Source organism: Heterodontus francisci, chromosome 40 (assembly GCF_036365525.1).
Source record: "Heterodontus francisci isolate sHetFra1 chromosome 40, sHetFra1.hap1, whole genome shotgun sequence".
Lineage (NCBI taxonomy): Eukaryota > Metazoa > Chordata > Chondrichthyes > Heterodontiformes > Heterodontidae > Heterodontus > Heterodontus francisci.
Window position 1 is genome coordinate 21,218,628 of NC_090410.1, and position 16,664 is coordinate 21,235,291.

Here is a 16,664-nt window from a genome sequence, read left to right on the forward strand (position 1 = left end):
AGAGAGAGAGGAGCTCGGCGGGAGCAGAGGTTTAAAAAGTGCGCCAAAAGCCCAGAGTGGGAGAGCGGAGAGAGAGCGAGAGCGCAAGGTAGAAGTGGAGCAGGAACAAAAAGAATCGAAAAGTGACATCAGAGTGACGTCACAATCAACAGAGAGAGCAGGGAAACCGAGAACCGCCGGGGTGAGTAGACAGGTAAGCTTTTAATTTAATTTAAATCAAACATCACAGGCAAACAGATAGGTGATTGGTTTGGGAAGAAACTATCTGTTTGGTGAGTATCTGGTAAGGTGATTAAGGTCCATTCTAATCCTAACGTTTAAAATAGGAAAGGAACTAGTGGTAAGCTTAATAACATATTAAAAAAGGGAAATAAAATAAATATTTGAATAAAATAATTAAGTAGTTAATTAAAACACATTAAGGATGGCAGGACAGGTGATGTGTCACAGCTGTAGCATGTGGGAGCTCCTGGATGCCAGTGTGATCCAGGGCAAACACATCTGCAGTTAAGTGTTTGCGGCTCAAAGAGCTTCGGCTCAGAGTCATTGAACTGGATTCCGAGCTGCAGACACTGCGTCACATCAAGGAGGGGGATAGTAACCTGGACATTTTGTACAAGGAGGCGGTCCACCCCTTAGGATAGGGTCTTCTGATTTGGTCAGTGGTCAGGGACAGGAGAGTGTGGTTGCAGCTGAGGCAAGTAAGGGGACCCAGAAGACAGTAATGCAGGAGCCTCAGCCTTTGTGATTGTCCAACAGGTTTGAGGTTCTTTCAGCTTATTTGGATGAGAATGGGGGCTGCAGGGTGGATGAGCAACCTGACCATGGTACAGGAAGCCATTCAAGTGGAGGGAGAAAAAAAGGAATGTAGTGGTAGTAGGGGACAGTATAGTTAGGGGGATTGACATGGTTCTTTGCAGCAAAGAGCAAGAGTCCAGGTGGCTGTGTTGCCTGCCCAGTGCCAGAGTTCGGTATATCTGATCAGGGCTGGAGGGGAACTTACAGGGGGAGGATCCAGTTGTCGTGGTCCATGTATGATTGACAGCCATTACAGAGACATGGCTGCAGGACGACATAGATTGGGACCTGAATATTGAAGGGTACATGGCATTCAGGAAGGACAGGAAGCTAGGAAAAGGTGGAGGGGTAGCTCTGTTAATTAATGATGGTATTAGTGCAATAGAGAAGGATGACCTAAATTCAGACCAGGATGTAGAAGCAGTATGGGTAGAGATGCAAAATCATAAAAGGCAAGAAGTCCCTTGTGGGAGCTGTACAGGCCACCTAACATTAACCATACTGTAGGACTGAGTAGAAAGGAAGAAATAATGGCAGCTTGTCAGAAAGTGACAGCGATAATCATGGGGGATTTTAACCTACATATAGACTGGAAAAATCAGATGGGCAGAGGTAGCCTAGATGAGGAGTTCTTAGAATGTTTTTGGGATAATTTCTTGAAACAATACCCTCTGGAGCCAACCAGAGAGCATGCCATACTAGACCTGGTATTGTGCAACGAGATAGAATTAATTAATGATCTCATAGGTAAGGTGCCCCTAGTTGGCAGTGATCATAATATGATTGAATTTTATATTCAGTCTGTGGGAAAGAAGAGTGGGTCCAAGACCAGTATTTTAAACTTAAATAAGGGCAATTATGAGGGCATGAAAGCAGAGCTAGCTAAAGTGAACTGGAAAATCAGGTTAAGGGATAGGTCAATAGAGACGCAGTGGCAGACATTTAAGGGGATATTTCAGAATACACAGAATAGATACATTTCAACAAGAAAGAAAAATTCCAAGGGTGGGACATGTCATCTGTGGTTAACTAAAACAGTTAAAGATAGTATCAAACTTAAAGATAAAGCCTATAATTGCACAAAGATGGGAGGCAGGTCAGAAGATTGGACAGAATATAAAAAACAGCAAAGAATGACTAAAAGATTGATAAGGAAGGTAACATTAGAGTACGAGAGAAAGCTAGCTAGAAATATAAAGGCAGATAGTAAGAGTTTCTATAGATATTTTAAAAAGAAAGAGTTAACAAAGTTGGTCCTATAGAAAGTGAGTCGGGAGTTAATAATGGATAATAGGAAATGGCAGATGAATTGAACAGATATTTTGCATCGGTCTTCGCTTTTGAAGATATAAGTAATATCCCAGTATTAGCTGTAAGTCAGGAAATGGAAGGGAGGGAGGAACTCAAGAAAATTACAACCAGGGAAGTGGTACTAAACAAATTGTTGGAGTTGCGGGTTGACAAGTCCCTGGGTCCTGATGGACTTCATCCTAGGGTCTTAAAAGAAGTGGCTAGTGAGATAGTTGATGCATTAGTTTTAATTCTCCAAAATTCCCTAGATTCGGGGAAGGTTCCGTTAGATTGGAAAATAGCGAGTGTAACTTCTTTATTCAAAAAGGGAGACAGAAAGCAGGAAACTACAGGCCGGTTAGCTCAACATCTGTCTTAGGGAAAATGTTAGAAGCTATTATTAAAGACGTTATAACAGGACATGTAGAAAAATTCAAGGTAATCAAGCAGAGTCAACATGGTTTTGTGAAAAGGAAATCACGTTTAACCAATTTATGGGAGTTCTTTGAGGGAGTTACATGTGCTGTTGTTAAAGGGGAACCAGTGGATGTAAGGCATTTGATAAGGTGCCACATCAAAGGTTATTGCAGAAAATAAAAGCTCATGGTGTAGGGGGTAACATATTGGCACTGGCTAGCTAACAGGAAACAGTAGGGATAAATGGGTTATTTTCTGGTTGGCAAGATGTAATGAGTGGTGTGGCACGGGGACCTGTGCTGAGACCTCAACTTTTTTCTCTGAGGGTCTTGAGGCTTTGGAATTCACTTCCTCAAAAGGCGGTGGAAGCAAAGTCTTTGAATTATTTTTAAGGCAGAGATAAATAGATTCTTGATAAGCAAGGGGTGGAAGGTTATCGGGGGTAGGTGGAAATGTGGAGTAATCAGTTCAGCCATGAACTTATTGAATGGTGGAGCAGGCTCGAAGGGCCGAGTTACCTACTCCTGCTCCTAATTCACATGTTCGTAAGTAACCTGTTCACTGATGCTCTGTTTGGGTTCTTCCAGGGCCACTCAGCCCCTGACCTCATTTCAGCCTTGGTTCAAACATGGTCAAAAGAGCTGAACTCTGGAGGTGAGGCGAGTGCGCCTGCCCTTGACATCAAGGCAGCATTTGACCGAACATGGCATCAAGGAGCCCAAGCAAAACTGGAGTCAATGGGAATCAGGGGAAAAACTCTCCGCTGGTTGGAGTCATACCTAGCACAAAGGAAGATGGTTGTGGTTGTTGGAGGTCAATCATCTCAGTCCCAGGACATCACCGGCTTATTCTACTCCGACAATGTAGGAGATGCGAAGATTAATTTAAAAACAAGTTCTGCAATCTACCTCTAGACTTTTCAGGTAGATGTTTCTCGGGGGTGGGGATATTTGCATGTTTCTGAGATTTCATGGTTGCTGTAGGGTGGGGCAGGGGAGGTGGGGGGCGAGGGGAAGTGATGCAACTCATTACAGATGGAATAAAATCACTTCTTTCTCATTTCAGGGCATTAATTCTCTCTGTGCATAGTTGGTTCCCAATCATCAGTACCAGCCAGACCAAATTACAGCACAGTTTTATTAAAAGACACTGAAGCAAGCCTGAACGAAATCTTACCAGCTATTGGCACCAGTGTGGATTCTTCACTGTTCCCCTTTATGGCAGATGACAGCTGAAAACACAGAGCACAAGTATTTTAAATTTTATACATCATTTTTACACTTAAACTTCCCTATCTGTCTCTGTTTGGTTAAATGGCAGACCAGCCTGGGGTCAGGTTGAGGGTAAAAATACTTTGCTGGATACTTTTTTGAATCTGTGGATCAATTCGAAAAACCTTCATACTCACAGACTGGCCTGGAGGAACATTATGATGATAATCCTCACGATTCGTCTCACAAACAGCAGCATCACTTTTCTGATTTTTAAGTTTCTTCTCTCCTGTATAATATACATAAAATTCACATTTAATCTGCAAACACGGAGGGCTGGCACCAGACATTGTAATCCTAAGTATCAAAAGCAAATAGACCCCTGGCTTGACTTTTGAGAGCGCGCACGCGCGCGGGAGCGAGCGAAAGAGAGCGCGCGCGGGGGAGCGAGCGAAAGAGCGCGCGCGGGGGAGCGAGCGAAAGAGCGCGCGCGGGGGAGCGAGCGAAAGAGCGCGCGCGGGGGAGCGAGCGAAAGAGCGCGCGCGGGGGAGCGAGCGAAAGAGCGCGCGCGCGGGAGAGAGAACGAAAGAGCGCGCGCGCGCGAGAGAGAACGAAAGAGCGCGCGCGAGAAAGAGAGCATGCGCGCGAGAAAGAGAGAAAGAGAGCGCGCGCGCGAGAGAGAGAGAGCGCGCGCGCGGGAGCGAGAGAGAGAGAGCGCGCGCGCGGGAGCGAGAGAGAGAGAGCGCGCGCGCGGGAGCGAGAGAGAGAGAGCGCGCGCGCGGGAGCGAGAGAGAGAGAGAGCGCGCGCGGGAGCGAGAGAGAGAGAGCGCGCGCGCGGGAGCGAGAGAGAGAGAGCGCGCGCGCGGGAGCGAGAAAGAGAGCGCGCGCGCGCGGGAGCGAGAGAGAGCGCGCGCGCGCGGGAGCGAGAGAGAGAGCGCGCGCGCGCGGGAGCGAGAGAGAGAGCGCGCGCGCGCGGGAGCGAGAGAGAGAGAGCGCGCGCGCGGGAGCGAGAGAGAGAGAGCGCGCGCGCGGGAGCGAGAGAGAGAGAGCGCGCGCGCGGGAGCGAGAGAGAGAGAGCGCGCGCGCGGGAGCGAGAGAGAGAGAGCGCGCGCGCGGGAGCGAGAGAGAGAGAGAGCGCGCGCGCGGGAGCGAGAGAGAGAGAGAGCGCGCGCGCGGGAGCGAGAGAGAGAGAGCGCGCGCGCGGGAGCGAGAGAGAGAGAGCGCGCGCGCGGGAGCGAGAGAGAGAGAGAGCGCGCGCGCGGGAGCGAGAGAGAGAGAGAGCGCGCGCGCGGGAGCGAGAGAGAGAGAGAGCGCGCGCGCGGGAGCGAGAGAGAGAGAGAGCGCGCGCGCGGGAGCGAGAGAGAGAGCGCGCGCGCGGGAGCGAGAGAGAGCGCGCGCGCGCGGGAGCGAGAGAGAGAGCGCGCGCGCGGGAGCGAGAGAGAGAGAGAGCGCGCGGGAGCGAGAGAGAGCGCGCGCGCGGGAGCGAGAGAGAGCGCGCGCGCGGGAGCGAGAGAGAGCGCGCGCGCGGGAGCGAGAGAGAGCGCGCGCGCGGGAGCGAGAGAGAGCGCGCGCGCGGGAGCGAGAGAGAGCGCGCGCGCGGGAGCGAGAGAGAGCGCGCGCGCGGGAGCGAGAGAGAGCGCGCGCGCGGGAGCGAGAGAGAGAGAGAGAGCGCGCGTGCGCGGGAGCGAGAGAGAGAGAGAGCGCGCGCGCGCGGGAGAGAGAGAGAGAGAGCGCGCGCGTGCGCGGGAGCGAGAGAGAGAGAGAGAGAGAGAGAGAGCGCGCGCGCGCGCGGGAGCGAGAGAGAGAGAGCGCGCGCGCGCGCGGGAGCGACAGAGAGAGCGCGCGCGCGGGAGCGAGAGAGAGAGAGAGAGAGCGCTGCGCGCGGGAGCGAGAGAGAGAGAGAGCGCGCGCGGGAGAGAGAGAGAGCGCGCGCGCGGGAGCGAGAGAGCGAGCGCGCGGGAGCGAGAGAGCGAGCGCGCGGGAGCGAGAGAGCGCGCGGGAGCGAGAGCGCGCGCGGGAGCGAGAGAGCGCGCGGGAGCGAGAGAGCGCGCGGGAGCGAGAGAGCGCGCGGGAGCGAGAGAGCGCGCGGGAGCGACACAGACAGCGCGGGAGCGACACAGACAGCGCGGGAGAGACACAGACAGCGCGGGAGAGACACAGACAGCGCGGGAGAGACACAGACAGCGCGGGAGAGACACAGACAGCGCGGGAGCGACACAGACAGCGCGGGAGCGACACAGACAGCGCGAGAGAGACACAGACAGCGCGAGAGAGACACAGACAGCGCGAGAGAGACACAGACAGCGCGAGAGAGACACAGACAGCGCGAGAGAGACACAGACAGCGCGAGAGAGACACAGACAGCGCGAGAGAGACACAGACAGCGCGAGAGAGACACAGACAGCGCGAGAGAGACACAGACAGCGCGAGAGAGACACAGACAGCGCGAGAGAGACACAGACAGCGCGAGAGAGACACAGACAGCGCGAGAGAGACACAGACAGCGCGAGAGAGACACAGACAGCGCGAGAGAGACACAGACAGCGCGAGAGAGACACAGACAGCGCGAGAGAGACACAGACAGCGCGAGAGAGACACAGACAGCGCGAGAGAGACACAGACAGCGCGAGAGAGACACAGACAGCGCGAGAGAGACACAGACAGCGCGAGAGAGACACAGACAGCGCGAGAGAGACACAGACAGCGCGAGAGAGACACAGACAGCGCGAGAGAGACACAGACAGCGCGAGAGAGACACAGACAGCGCGAGAGAGACACAGACAGCGCGAGAGAGACACAGACAGCGCGAGAGAGACACAGACAGCGCGAGAGAGACACAGACAGCGCGAGAGAGACACAGACAGCGCGAGAGAGACACAGACAGCGCGAGAGAGACACAGACAGCGCGAGAGAGACACAGACAGCGCGAGAGAGACACAGACAGCGCGAGAGAGACACAGACAGCGCGAGAGAGACACAGACAGCGCGAGAGAGACACAGACAGCGCGAGAGAGACACAGACAGCGCGAGAGAGACACAGACAGCGCGAGAGAGACACAGACAGCGCGAGAGAGACACAGACAGCGCGAGAGAGACACAGACAGCGCGAGAGAGACACAGACAGCGCGAGAGAGACACAGACAGCGCGAGAGAGACACAGACAGCGCGAGAGAGACACAGACAGCGCGAGAGAGACACAGACAGCGCGAGAGAGACACAGACAGCGCGAGAGAGACACAGACAGCGCGAGAGAGACACAGACAGCGCGAGAGAGACACAGACAGCGCGAGAGAGACACAGACAGCGCGAGAGAGACACAGACAGCGCGAGAGAGACACAGACAGCGCGAGAGAGACACAGACAGCGCGAGAGAGACACAGACAGCGCGAGAGAGACACAGACAGCGCGAGAGAGACACAGACAGCGCGAGAGAGACACAGACAGCGCGAGAGAGACACAGACAGCGCGAGAGAGACACAGACAGCGCGAGAGAGACACAGACAGCGCGAGAGAGACACAGACAGCGCGAGAGAGACACAGACAGCGCGAGAGAGACACAGACAGCGCGAGAGAGACACAGACAGCGCGAGAGAGACACAGACAGCGCGAGAGAGACACAGACAGCGCGAGAGAGACACAGACAGCGCGAGAGAGACACAGACAGCGCGAGAGAGACACAGACAGCGCGAGAGAGACACAGACAGCGCGAGAGAGACACAGACAGCGCGAGAGAGACACAGACAGCGCGAGAGAGACACAGACAGCGCGAGAGAGACACAGACAGCGCGAGAGAGACACAGACAGCGCGAGAGAGACACAGACAGCGCGAGAGAGACACAGACAGCGCGAGAGAGACACAGACAGCGCGAGAGAGACACAGACAGCGCGAGAGAGACACAGACAGCGCGAGAGAGACACAGACAGCGCGAGAGAGACACAGACAGCGCGAGAGAGACACAGACAGCGCGAGAGAGACACAGACAGCGCGAGAGAGACACAGACAGCGCGAGAGAGACACAGACAGCGCGAGAGAGACACAGACAGCGCGAGAGAGACACAGACAGCGCGAGAGAGACACAGACAGCGCGAGAGAGACACAGACAGCGCGAGAGAGACACAGACAGCGCGAGAGAGACACAGACAGCGCGAGAGAGACACAGACAGCGCGAGAGAGACACAGACAGCGCGAGAGAGACACAGACAGCGCGAGAGAGACACAGACAGCGCGAGAGAGACACAGACAGCGCGAGAGAGACACAGACAGCGCGAGAGAGACACAGACAGCGCGAGAGAGACACAGACAGCGCGAGAGAGACACAGACAGCGCGAGAGAGACACAGACAGCGCGAGAGAGACACAGACAGCGCGAGAGAGACACAGACAGCGCGAGAGAGACACAGACAGCGCGAGAGAGACACAGACAGCGCGAGAGAGACACAGACAGCGCGAGAGAGACACAGACAGCGCGAGAGAGACACAGACAGCGCGAGAGAGACACAGACAGCGCGAGAGAGACACAGACAGCGCGAGAGAGACACAGACAGCGCGAGAGAGACACAGACAGCGCGAGAGAGACACAGACAGCGCGAGAGAGACACAGACAGCGCGAGAGAGACACAGACAGCGCGAGAGAGACACAGACAGCGCGAGAGAGACACAGACAGCGCGAGAGAGACACAGACAGCGCGAGAGAGACACAGACAGCGCGAGAGAGACACAGACAGCGCGAGAGAGACACAGACAGCGCGAGAGAGACACAGACAGCGCGAGAGAGACACAGACAGCGCGAGAGAGACACAGACAGCGCGAGAGAGACACAGACAGCGCGAGAGAGACACAGACAGCGCGAGAGAGACACAGACAGCGCGAGAGAGACACAGACAGCGCGAGAGAGACACAGACAGCGCGAGAGAGACACAGACAGCGCGAGAGAGACACAGACAGCGCGAGAGAGACACAGACAGCGCGAGAGAGACACAGACAGCGCGAGAGAGACACAGACAGCGCGAGAGAGACACAGACAGCGCGAGAGAGACACAGACAGCGCGAGAGAGACACAGACAGCGCGAGAGAGACACAGACAGCGCGAGAGAGACACAGACAGCGCGAGAGAGACACAGACAGCGCGAGAGAGACACAGACAGCGCGAGAGAGACACAGACAGCGCGAGAGAGACACAGACAGCGCGAGAGAGACACAGACAGCGCGAGAGAGACACAGACAGCGCGAGAGAGAGCACGAGAGCGGAAGCGAGACAGAGCGCGAGAGAGACAGAGAGAGCGCGTGCATGAGCGCGAGAGAGGGGGCGCGCGAGATGGAGAATAAGGGAAAATAAGGAGATGGCAGATGAATTGAACAGGTATTTTGCATCAATCTTCACCATAGAGAATACAAGTAACATTCCAGAAATAGCTGTAAATCAGGAAATGGAAGGGAGGGAGGAAGTCAAGAAAATTACAGTCACCAGGGAAGTGGTACTGAACAAACTGTTGGAGCTGCGGGCTGACAAGTCCCTGGGTCCTGATGGACTTCATCCAAGGGTCTTAAAAGAAGTGGCTAGTAGATAGTTGATGAGTTGCTTTTGATTTTCCAAAATTCCTTAGATTCGGGAAGGTTTCATTCGATTGGAAAATAGCGAATTTAACTCCTTTATTCAAAAAAGGAGGGAGACAGAAAGCAGGAAACTACAGGCCAGTTAGCTGAACATTTGTCATAGGGAAATGTTAGAAGCTATTATTAAAGATGCTATAGCAGGGCATTTAGAAAAATTCAAGGTAATCAGGCAGAGTCAACATGGTTTTGAGAAAGGGGAATCATGTTTAACCAATTTATGGGAGTTCTTTGAAGAACTAACATTTGCTGTGGATGAAAGGGGACCAGTGGATGTACGTACTTAGATTTCCAGAGGCATTTGATAAGGCGTCACATCAAAGGTTATTGTGGAAAATAAAAACTCATTGTGTAGGGGGTAACATTTTGGCATGGATAGAAGATTGGCTAGCTAATAGGATCAGAGAGTAGGCATAAGTGGGTCATTTTCTGGTTGGCAAAATATAACAAGTGGTATGCCACAGGGATCAGTGCTGGGGTCTCAACTTTTTACTATTTACATAAATGGTTGCTAAATTTGCTGATGACACAAGGATAGGTAGGAAAGTAAGTTGCAAAGAGGACATAAGGAGGCTGTAAAGGGATATAGCTAGGTTAAGTGAGTGGTCAAAGACCTGGCTAATAGCGTATAATGTGGGAAAATGTGCAAACGTCCACTTTGGCAGGAAGAATAAAAAAGCATATTATCTAAATGGTGAGAGATTGCAAAGGGATCTGGGAGTCCTCATGCATGAATTGCAAAAGATTAGTATGCAGGCACAGCAAGTAATCAGGAAAGCTAATAGAATGCTATAATTTATTGCGAGGGGAATTGAATACAAAAGTAGGGAGGTTATGCTTCAGCTATACAGGGTATTGATGAGACCACATCTGCAGTACTGTGTACAGTACTGGTCTCAAAAGAACAAAGAACAGAACAGTACAGCACAGGAACAGGTCATTCGGCCCTCCAAGCCTGCGCCGATCTTGATGCCTGTCTAAACTAAAACCTTCTGCACTTCCAGGGTCCGTATCCCTCTATTCCCGTCCTATTCATGTATTTGTCAAGATGCCTCTTAAATGTTGCTATCGTACCTGCTTCCACCACCTCCCCCGGCAGCAAGTTCCAGGCACTCACCACCCTCTGTGTAAAAAACTTGCCTCGCACATCCCCTCTAAACTTTGCCCCTCGCACCTTAAACCTATGTCCCCCAGTAACTGACTCTTCCACCCTGGGAAAAAGCTTCTGACTATCCACTCTGTCCATGCCACTCATAACTTTGTAAACCTCTATCATGTCGCCCCACCACCTCCGCCGTTCCTGTGAAAGGATGTAAATGCATTGGAAGCAGTCCAGAGAAGGTTTACTAGACTAATAACTGGAATGGGCAGGTTGCCTTATGAGGAAAGGTTAGACAGGCTTGGCTTTTATCCACTGGAGTTTAGAAGAGTAAGAGACACGATTGAAACATACAAGATCCTGAGGGGTCTTGACAGGGTGGATGTGGAAAGGATATGATCCCTCTTGTGACAGAATCTAGAACAAGAGGACACTGTTTAAAAATAAGGGGTCGCCCATTTAAGACAGACGAGAAACTTTTTCTTTCAGAAGGTCGTGAGTCTTTGGAACTCTCCTCCTCAAAAGGCTGTGGAAGTAGAGTATTTGAATATTTTTCAGGCAGAGGTAGATAGATTCTTGGTAAGCAAGGGAGTGAAAGGTTATTGGGGGTAGACAGGAATGTGGAGTGAGGTTACAATCAGATCAGCCATGATCATATCGAATGGCGGAACAGGCTCAAGGGGCCGAGTGGCCTACTCTTGCTCCTAATTCGTATGTTTGTATGTTCACACATAGGATTGAGCTCAGCTGTGATGTTTGTTGACACACTGTCTGGAAGAATAATCAGACAAGGTACTGGAGTCCAGAATAACTGTGCATCAGTGCCCCAGCGAAGAAGTACCCCAGTGATTAAAGGAGGAGGAATATCAGAGGCAAAGTTTTATTCCCACGTTTGTTAGAACTCTGTTCTTTGTATTTATAAATTCAAAACCAGATTTAAGCATAATATGTTGAACCAGGTTTGCTGAGTCTTACATTAGCTACAGGAAATTTCCTGCCATCTAGTACACTGAATTCTCCCATCTTTGTGCTTCCAGTAACCACCACAGGGAGATCTGAGACAACAAACCATTGTTGCAGTTGATTACATAGAATTCACAAAAAACTGGCCATTCAACCCAACTGGTCCAGGCCAGTATTTATGTTCCACAGGATCCTCCTCCCACCTTATTTCATCTAGCCCTATCAATGTACACTTCCATTTCTTTTTACCTCATGTATTTATCTAGCTTCCCCTTAAATATATCTATACTAATCACCTCAACCACTCCTTATGGTAGTGAGTTCCACATTCTCACTACTCTCTGGTTTTGGTCTCCCCCACAGTGGAAACATCTTCTCTACTCTACCCTACTGAAACTCTTCATAATTTTGAAGACCTCCATCAGTAGATGGCCACCTTATTCCTCCTACCAAAATACACCACCCCCTCATACTTGTCTATATCCTTAGTCAGCAGATGCATTGTTTTACTGTTGTGTAAAGTATATCTTTAACATTACAAAGCTAATTACTGTGAATTAAACACTGAGTAAATTTATACAGATGCAAGTGAAGAGAAAGATGACATCGTGGCTTTGGCAATGTGTGTTCCTGGCAGATCATTTGCACTTTATTTGCAGATGACACTAAGATGGGTGGGCACTGTAAATTGTGTAGCTGGATGCAGCAAGTTACAAAGGTACATTGATAGATTGAACTCCATCTGCCACAGTTCTGCCAAGGTGGGGAAACGTGAGGTCATCCACTTTGGACCCAAAGAGATAGATCAGAGTATTTTATAAATGGCAAGATGCTAGGAACTATGGAGGAGCAGAGAGGTTTAGGAGTTGAATTAAAGAAATCACTCACTACAAGCTTGTGGACAGGTACAAGCTTGGCTTCAATCAGCCATGTAACACATGGTATTCACGAGGCTCATTAAAAGCATATATTAGTGTCAGGATGTTTGTGGGTCCAAGACCAACTCCAGGACTTGAGCATAGAAGTTCGGTTGACAATTCAGCCTAAATGACCAGGCCTGCTGTATTATTGAAGGTATTATCCTTCTTGTAGAAAGTTAAACCAAGGCTGTCAGCTTGTTTCCGTAGTTCAGCTGGACATTAACGATCCCAGGACAGTATCTGAAGAGGAGCAGTGAGCTCTCCTATTGCCCTGGCCAACAATCATCCCTTAATCAACATCATATAAAGTAAGATTACTGGTCGTGGAGTATAAACTTATTATATCTTCAGATATTTCAGCAAAGCACTATGGGACGGTTCTTCAATCCTGCACCCCTAGCAAGAAAGCCACGTTCACGGGACAGAGGGATGGACGTAGGGCTATAACATCGTAGCCCAACTTTCTGACCTGCAATACTCAATAGCACAGCACCATCCTTTATTTCGTACACCAATTCCTCTTTCTATAACATTAGCAAGTGAGTAATAAGATTTTCTGAACTTTCCATGACTATATTCATTGAACCAATATACACACTTCAGCTGTACTATTTTCTGAAATGACAGAATGTGATTATAATGCATTCATTTTTGGAACAGGCTTAAAGGGCTGAATAGCCTACTTCTGTTCCTATTTCATCTCACTGCTATTTGTGACATATTGCCATACTTGTTTAAAACAGTGACTGAAATTCACTGTGTACGAAACGCTTTGAGGTGTTTCTAGATATAATACACGTAAGCTCTTTATAGAACTTTTCCTCCTCTACCTCCTCCCCCCTCAAAATATCATCCCGGAGTGTGGGAGAGTTCACTCTGCATGATATATCCACAGCTCCAAAATTTTTGCTATACAAATCAAATAAATGAAGGCCCACTTGCTAGATCAGATCCAGGATTTAAGGAGCTTCCTCTGGTACTAGTCACAGACACAAACATCACACTCAGTATGCCTCAATGGCTCACCTGGACTATCAAATGTCAAGCTATTTCTTAGATGAATGCTCTGTAACCAAAAGCAACTAACTAGTTTTTAAAAACAGAAAAATTTAGCACTTTCCTCCACAAAGTATTAACGACAATTCAGAAATGTTGGTTAATGATACATGTTACAATGCAATACTTGTGAAGTGCTTTGGGGAGATGTGGTCAGGCACTACAAAGAAGAAATCTGGGTTATTAGGTAGGGTATCAAGGCCTTAGCAAGGGTGCAGAAGAGATTTACCAGCATGCTACCAGGGACGAGGGACTTCAGTTCCATGGAGAGACTGAAGAAGCTGGGGTTGTTCTCCTTATGAGCAAGAAGGTTGAGATGAGATTTGATACAGATGTTCAAAATCATGAATGCTTTTAACAGAGTATATAGGGAGAAATGTTTTCCAGTGGCAGAAGGTCCAGTAAGCAGAGTATACAGATTTAACGTGATTGGTAAAGAACTAGAGGGACCCTGAGGAAACTTATTTTTTTTTTAAAATGCAGCCTGTTCTGATGATCTGGAACGCACTGCCTGAAAGGAGCGGGGAGGGGAGCAAATTCAAACTAACTTTCAAAAGGGAATTGGATAAATATTTGAAGGGGAAAATATTTACAGGGCTGTGGGAGAAAAGCAGAGGAATGGGTCTACCAATAGCTCGGCCAAAGAGCCAGCACAGGCACAGTAGGTCAAATGGCCTCCCCCTGTGCTGTATCATTGATTTTTTAAACTGTGCCCTCTGCCATACCATTCTCTGATAACAAGTTGACTGCTGCTTTCTCTTTACAAATGTTGACAGGCTTGCTGTGTATTTCCAGATTTTTGCCTTTTAGATTGAAAGGTTTTATTTCCTTTTACAGGCAAATCTTTCTTGCATGAATGGCAAAGGATGCTTCAGGCAACTACAAATTGTGTAGACTGGTAATGAAAAATGATGTATCACAGTGGAACAGTTTTACTAGACCGGTGATTCACATATAAAAATACTACAAAAAGAAAAAGCTATTCAAACTTGTCTGATTTTCAACCACCTCAAAGAAATCACTAAAATTAACATTTACATGAGTAAAAAGGTAGAAAATAAGCCTCACCGGAGAGGACTGAGATTATTTTTAACAATGCCTTGTGCTTTTTCATCAGCAGCTTTTTCTCCAAATTGAGTTTTTCTCCTTGTTGACACAAATTCTGGATTTCACTGATGGCCTGTAGTGACAAACAGTTAAATAATGAAAAGCTTTCTGCATGGAGTAATGTTATACATCACCAAGAGCAGTAATCGCCTAAAGGTTACATGACCATTTAAAGATTAAGTAAAGTTATGAAACACTGATCAATACCCTTTTGCTGTGATTTTGCATCATTTTATTATTTTTGCTCAAATAACAAGAATTGATATAGAGAAAGTAGTATGCCACTTATGGCTTGTGCATATCACCAAACTACACAGAGAGCACATGCTGAAGTAGCACATAGCAAATTCTGAAGCAATCCAGCTTGATAACTATCGGTATAAATTCAGCTTGCTTGCACCTTCAAGCTGGTCACTTCGTACCCCTGATAAAGTCAATTATCGGTCAGACAAAAATATTAAACAGTTGGGACACCATTTTGGTGAGGGCATTAGCGTGCACACAGTAAGTGTTTACTGGAGTAGGTAGATTTATCGAAAGTAGGTAGATTATGACATCAATCAGCGTCTAACACTGATTTAACACCAATGATCCCATTTTGCAGCTCAATGCTCCAGCTAATACAATCAAGCAGAGTCAACAGCGTTTTATGAAAGGGAAACCGTACTTGACAAATTTATTAGAGTTCTTTCAGGATGTAGCAAGCAAGGTGGATAAAGGGGAACCAATGGATGTAGTGTATTTGGATTTCCAAAAGGCATTCGATAAGGTGCCACATACAAGATTACGGCACAAGAGCTCATGTTTTGGGGGTGATACATTAGCATGGATAGAGGATTAGCTAACTAACAGGAAACAGTCGGGTAAATGGGGCATTTTCAGATTGGCAAACTGTAACTAGTGGAGTGCCACAGGGATCAGTGCTGGGGCCTCAATTATTTACAATTTATATTAATGACTTGGATGAAGGAATCGAGCGTATTGTAGCCAAATTTGCTGACAATACAAAGACAGGTAGGAAAGCAAGCTGTGAGGGGGTCACAAAGAGTCTGCAAAGGGATTTGGATAGGTGAAGTGAGTGGCCAAAAATTTGGCAGATGGAGTATAATGTGGGAAAATGGGAGGTTATCCACTTTGCTAGGAAGAGTAGAAAAACAGAATATTATGTGAATGGAGAGAGACTGCAGAATGCTGCAGCACAGGGGGATCTGAGTGTCCTCGTACATGAATCACAGAACGTTAGCACGCAGGTACAACAAATAATTAGGAAGGCAAATGGAATGTTTGCCTTTATTGCAAGGGGGATGGAGTACAAAGTAGGGAAGTCTTGCTAGAACAGGGCTGGTGAGATCGCACCTGGAGTAATGCATACAGTTTTGGTCTCCTTATTTAAGTCAAGGGTTATGGGGGCCAGCAAGCAAGTGGAGTTGAGGACAGGATCAGATCAGCCATGATCTAATTGAATGGCACAGCAGGCTTGAGTGTGATATGGCCTACTCCTGCTGCTATTTCTTATGTTTTAACGCCCTCTCTTAACCGCGCACAGATGAACATGCATTCAGCAGTAGGAAGGTCCACCATCAGTTTAATGAAAGGGATCATCAACTACTTTCAGGTTAGTTGCTGATTGTTTTATACTGGCTGTTGCTGTGTAGAGATGTGTCTGGTGGTTTCCAGAGCTGTTCAAAGTTGCTAAAGTCTATAGGGAGTGCTGTGGCAAATGCTGAAGAACTTTATCCTGACTTCAAGGATTCTGTACAAACCTCTTGCTCCCAGACATGGGTGCACAGTTTGCATCCCCCTGGACTACAGCATGACAGGGAGATTGAGCAGAGATGACACAGAGCATGTCAAACTGCTAGAAGAGGGAGGAGGGGCAGAGGGAGAAGGGCTCTGAACAGCAGGCCACATCCGCCCAGAGTGTTCAGTCAGCAATTCTCCTAACTGAGCCTCAGCAAGGAACAGTGTGTCAGACATCTTTGCATCACTAATGAGGTCCTCACTAAAATCAGCCATAACTGCCGCCAATGCAGCCTCAGAGCATGTCGAGGACGGCATTGCCAATGGCTGTGAAGGTGACCATGGCCATGAACTGTTAGTGCCTGGCTCGTTCCAAGCTGGAGCAGGCAATATTTGCAACATCTCCCAGTTTGCTGTCCTCTGTTGCATAAGGGAGGTCACTGAAGCTCTGCA

At 49.0% G+C, this 16,664-nt stretch overlaps 1 protein-coding gene across 6 annotated transcripts in view; it reads right to left on the reverse strand.

Moving 5' to 3' along the window:
• LOC137353139 (uncharacterized) overlaps positions 1–16,664 on the reverse strand; it is a 136,837-nt gene that overhangs the window by 10,005 nt on the left and 110,168 nt on the right. For all 6 annotated transcript variants that reach the window (XM_068019176.1, XM_068019177.1, XM_068019180.1 and 3 more), the window contains 3 exons: positions 14,433–14,544; positions 3,914–4,005; positions 3,682–3,736 (listed from right to left, as the gene is read on the reverse strand). In XM_068019176.1, the coding sequence (XP_067875277.1) occupies positions 3,682–3,736; positions 3,914–4,005; positions 14,433–14,544 (259 nt within the window). The remainder of the gene's footprint in view (positions 1–3,681; positions 3,737–3,913; positions 4,006–14,432; positions 14,545–16,664) is intronic.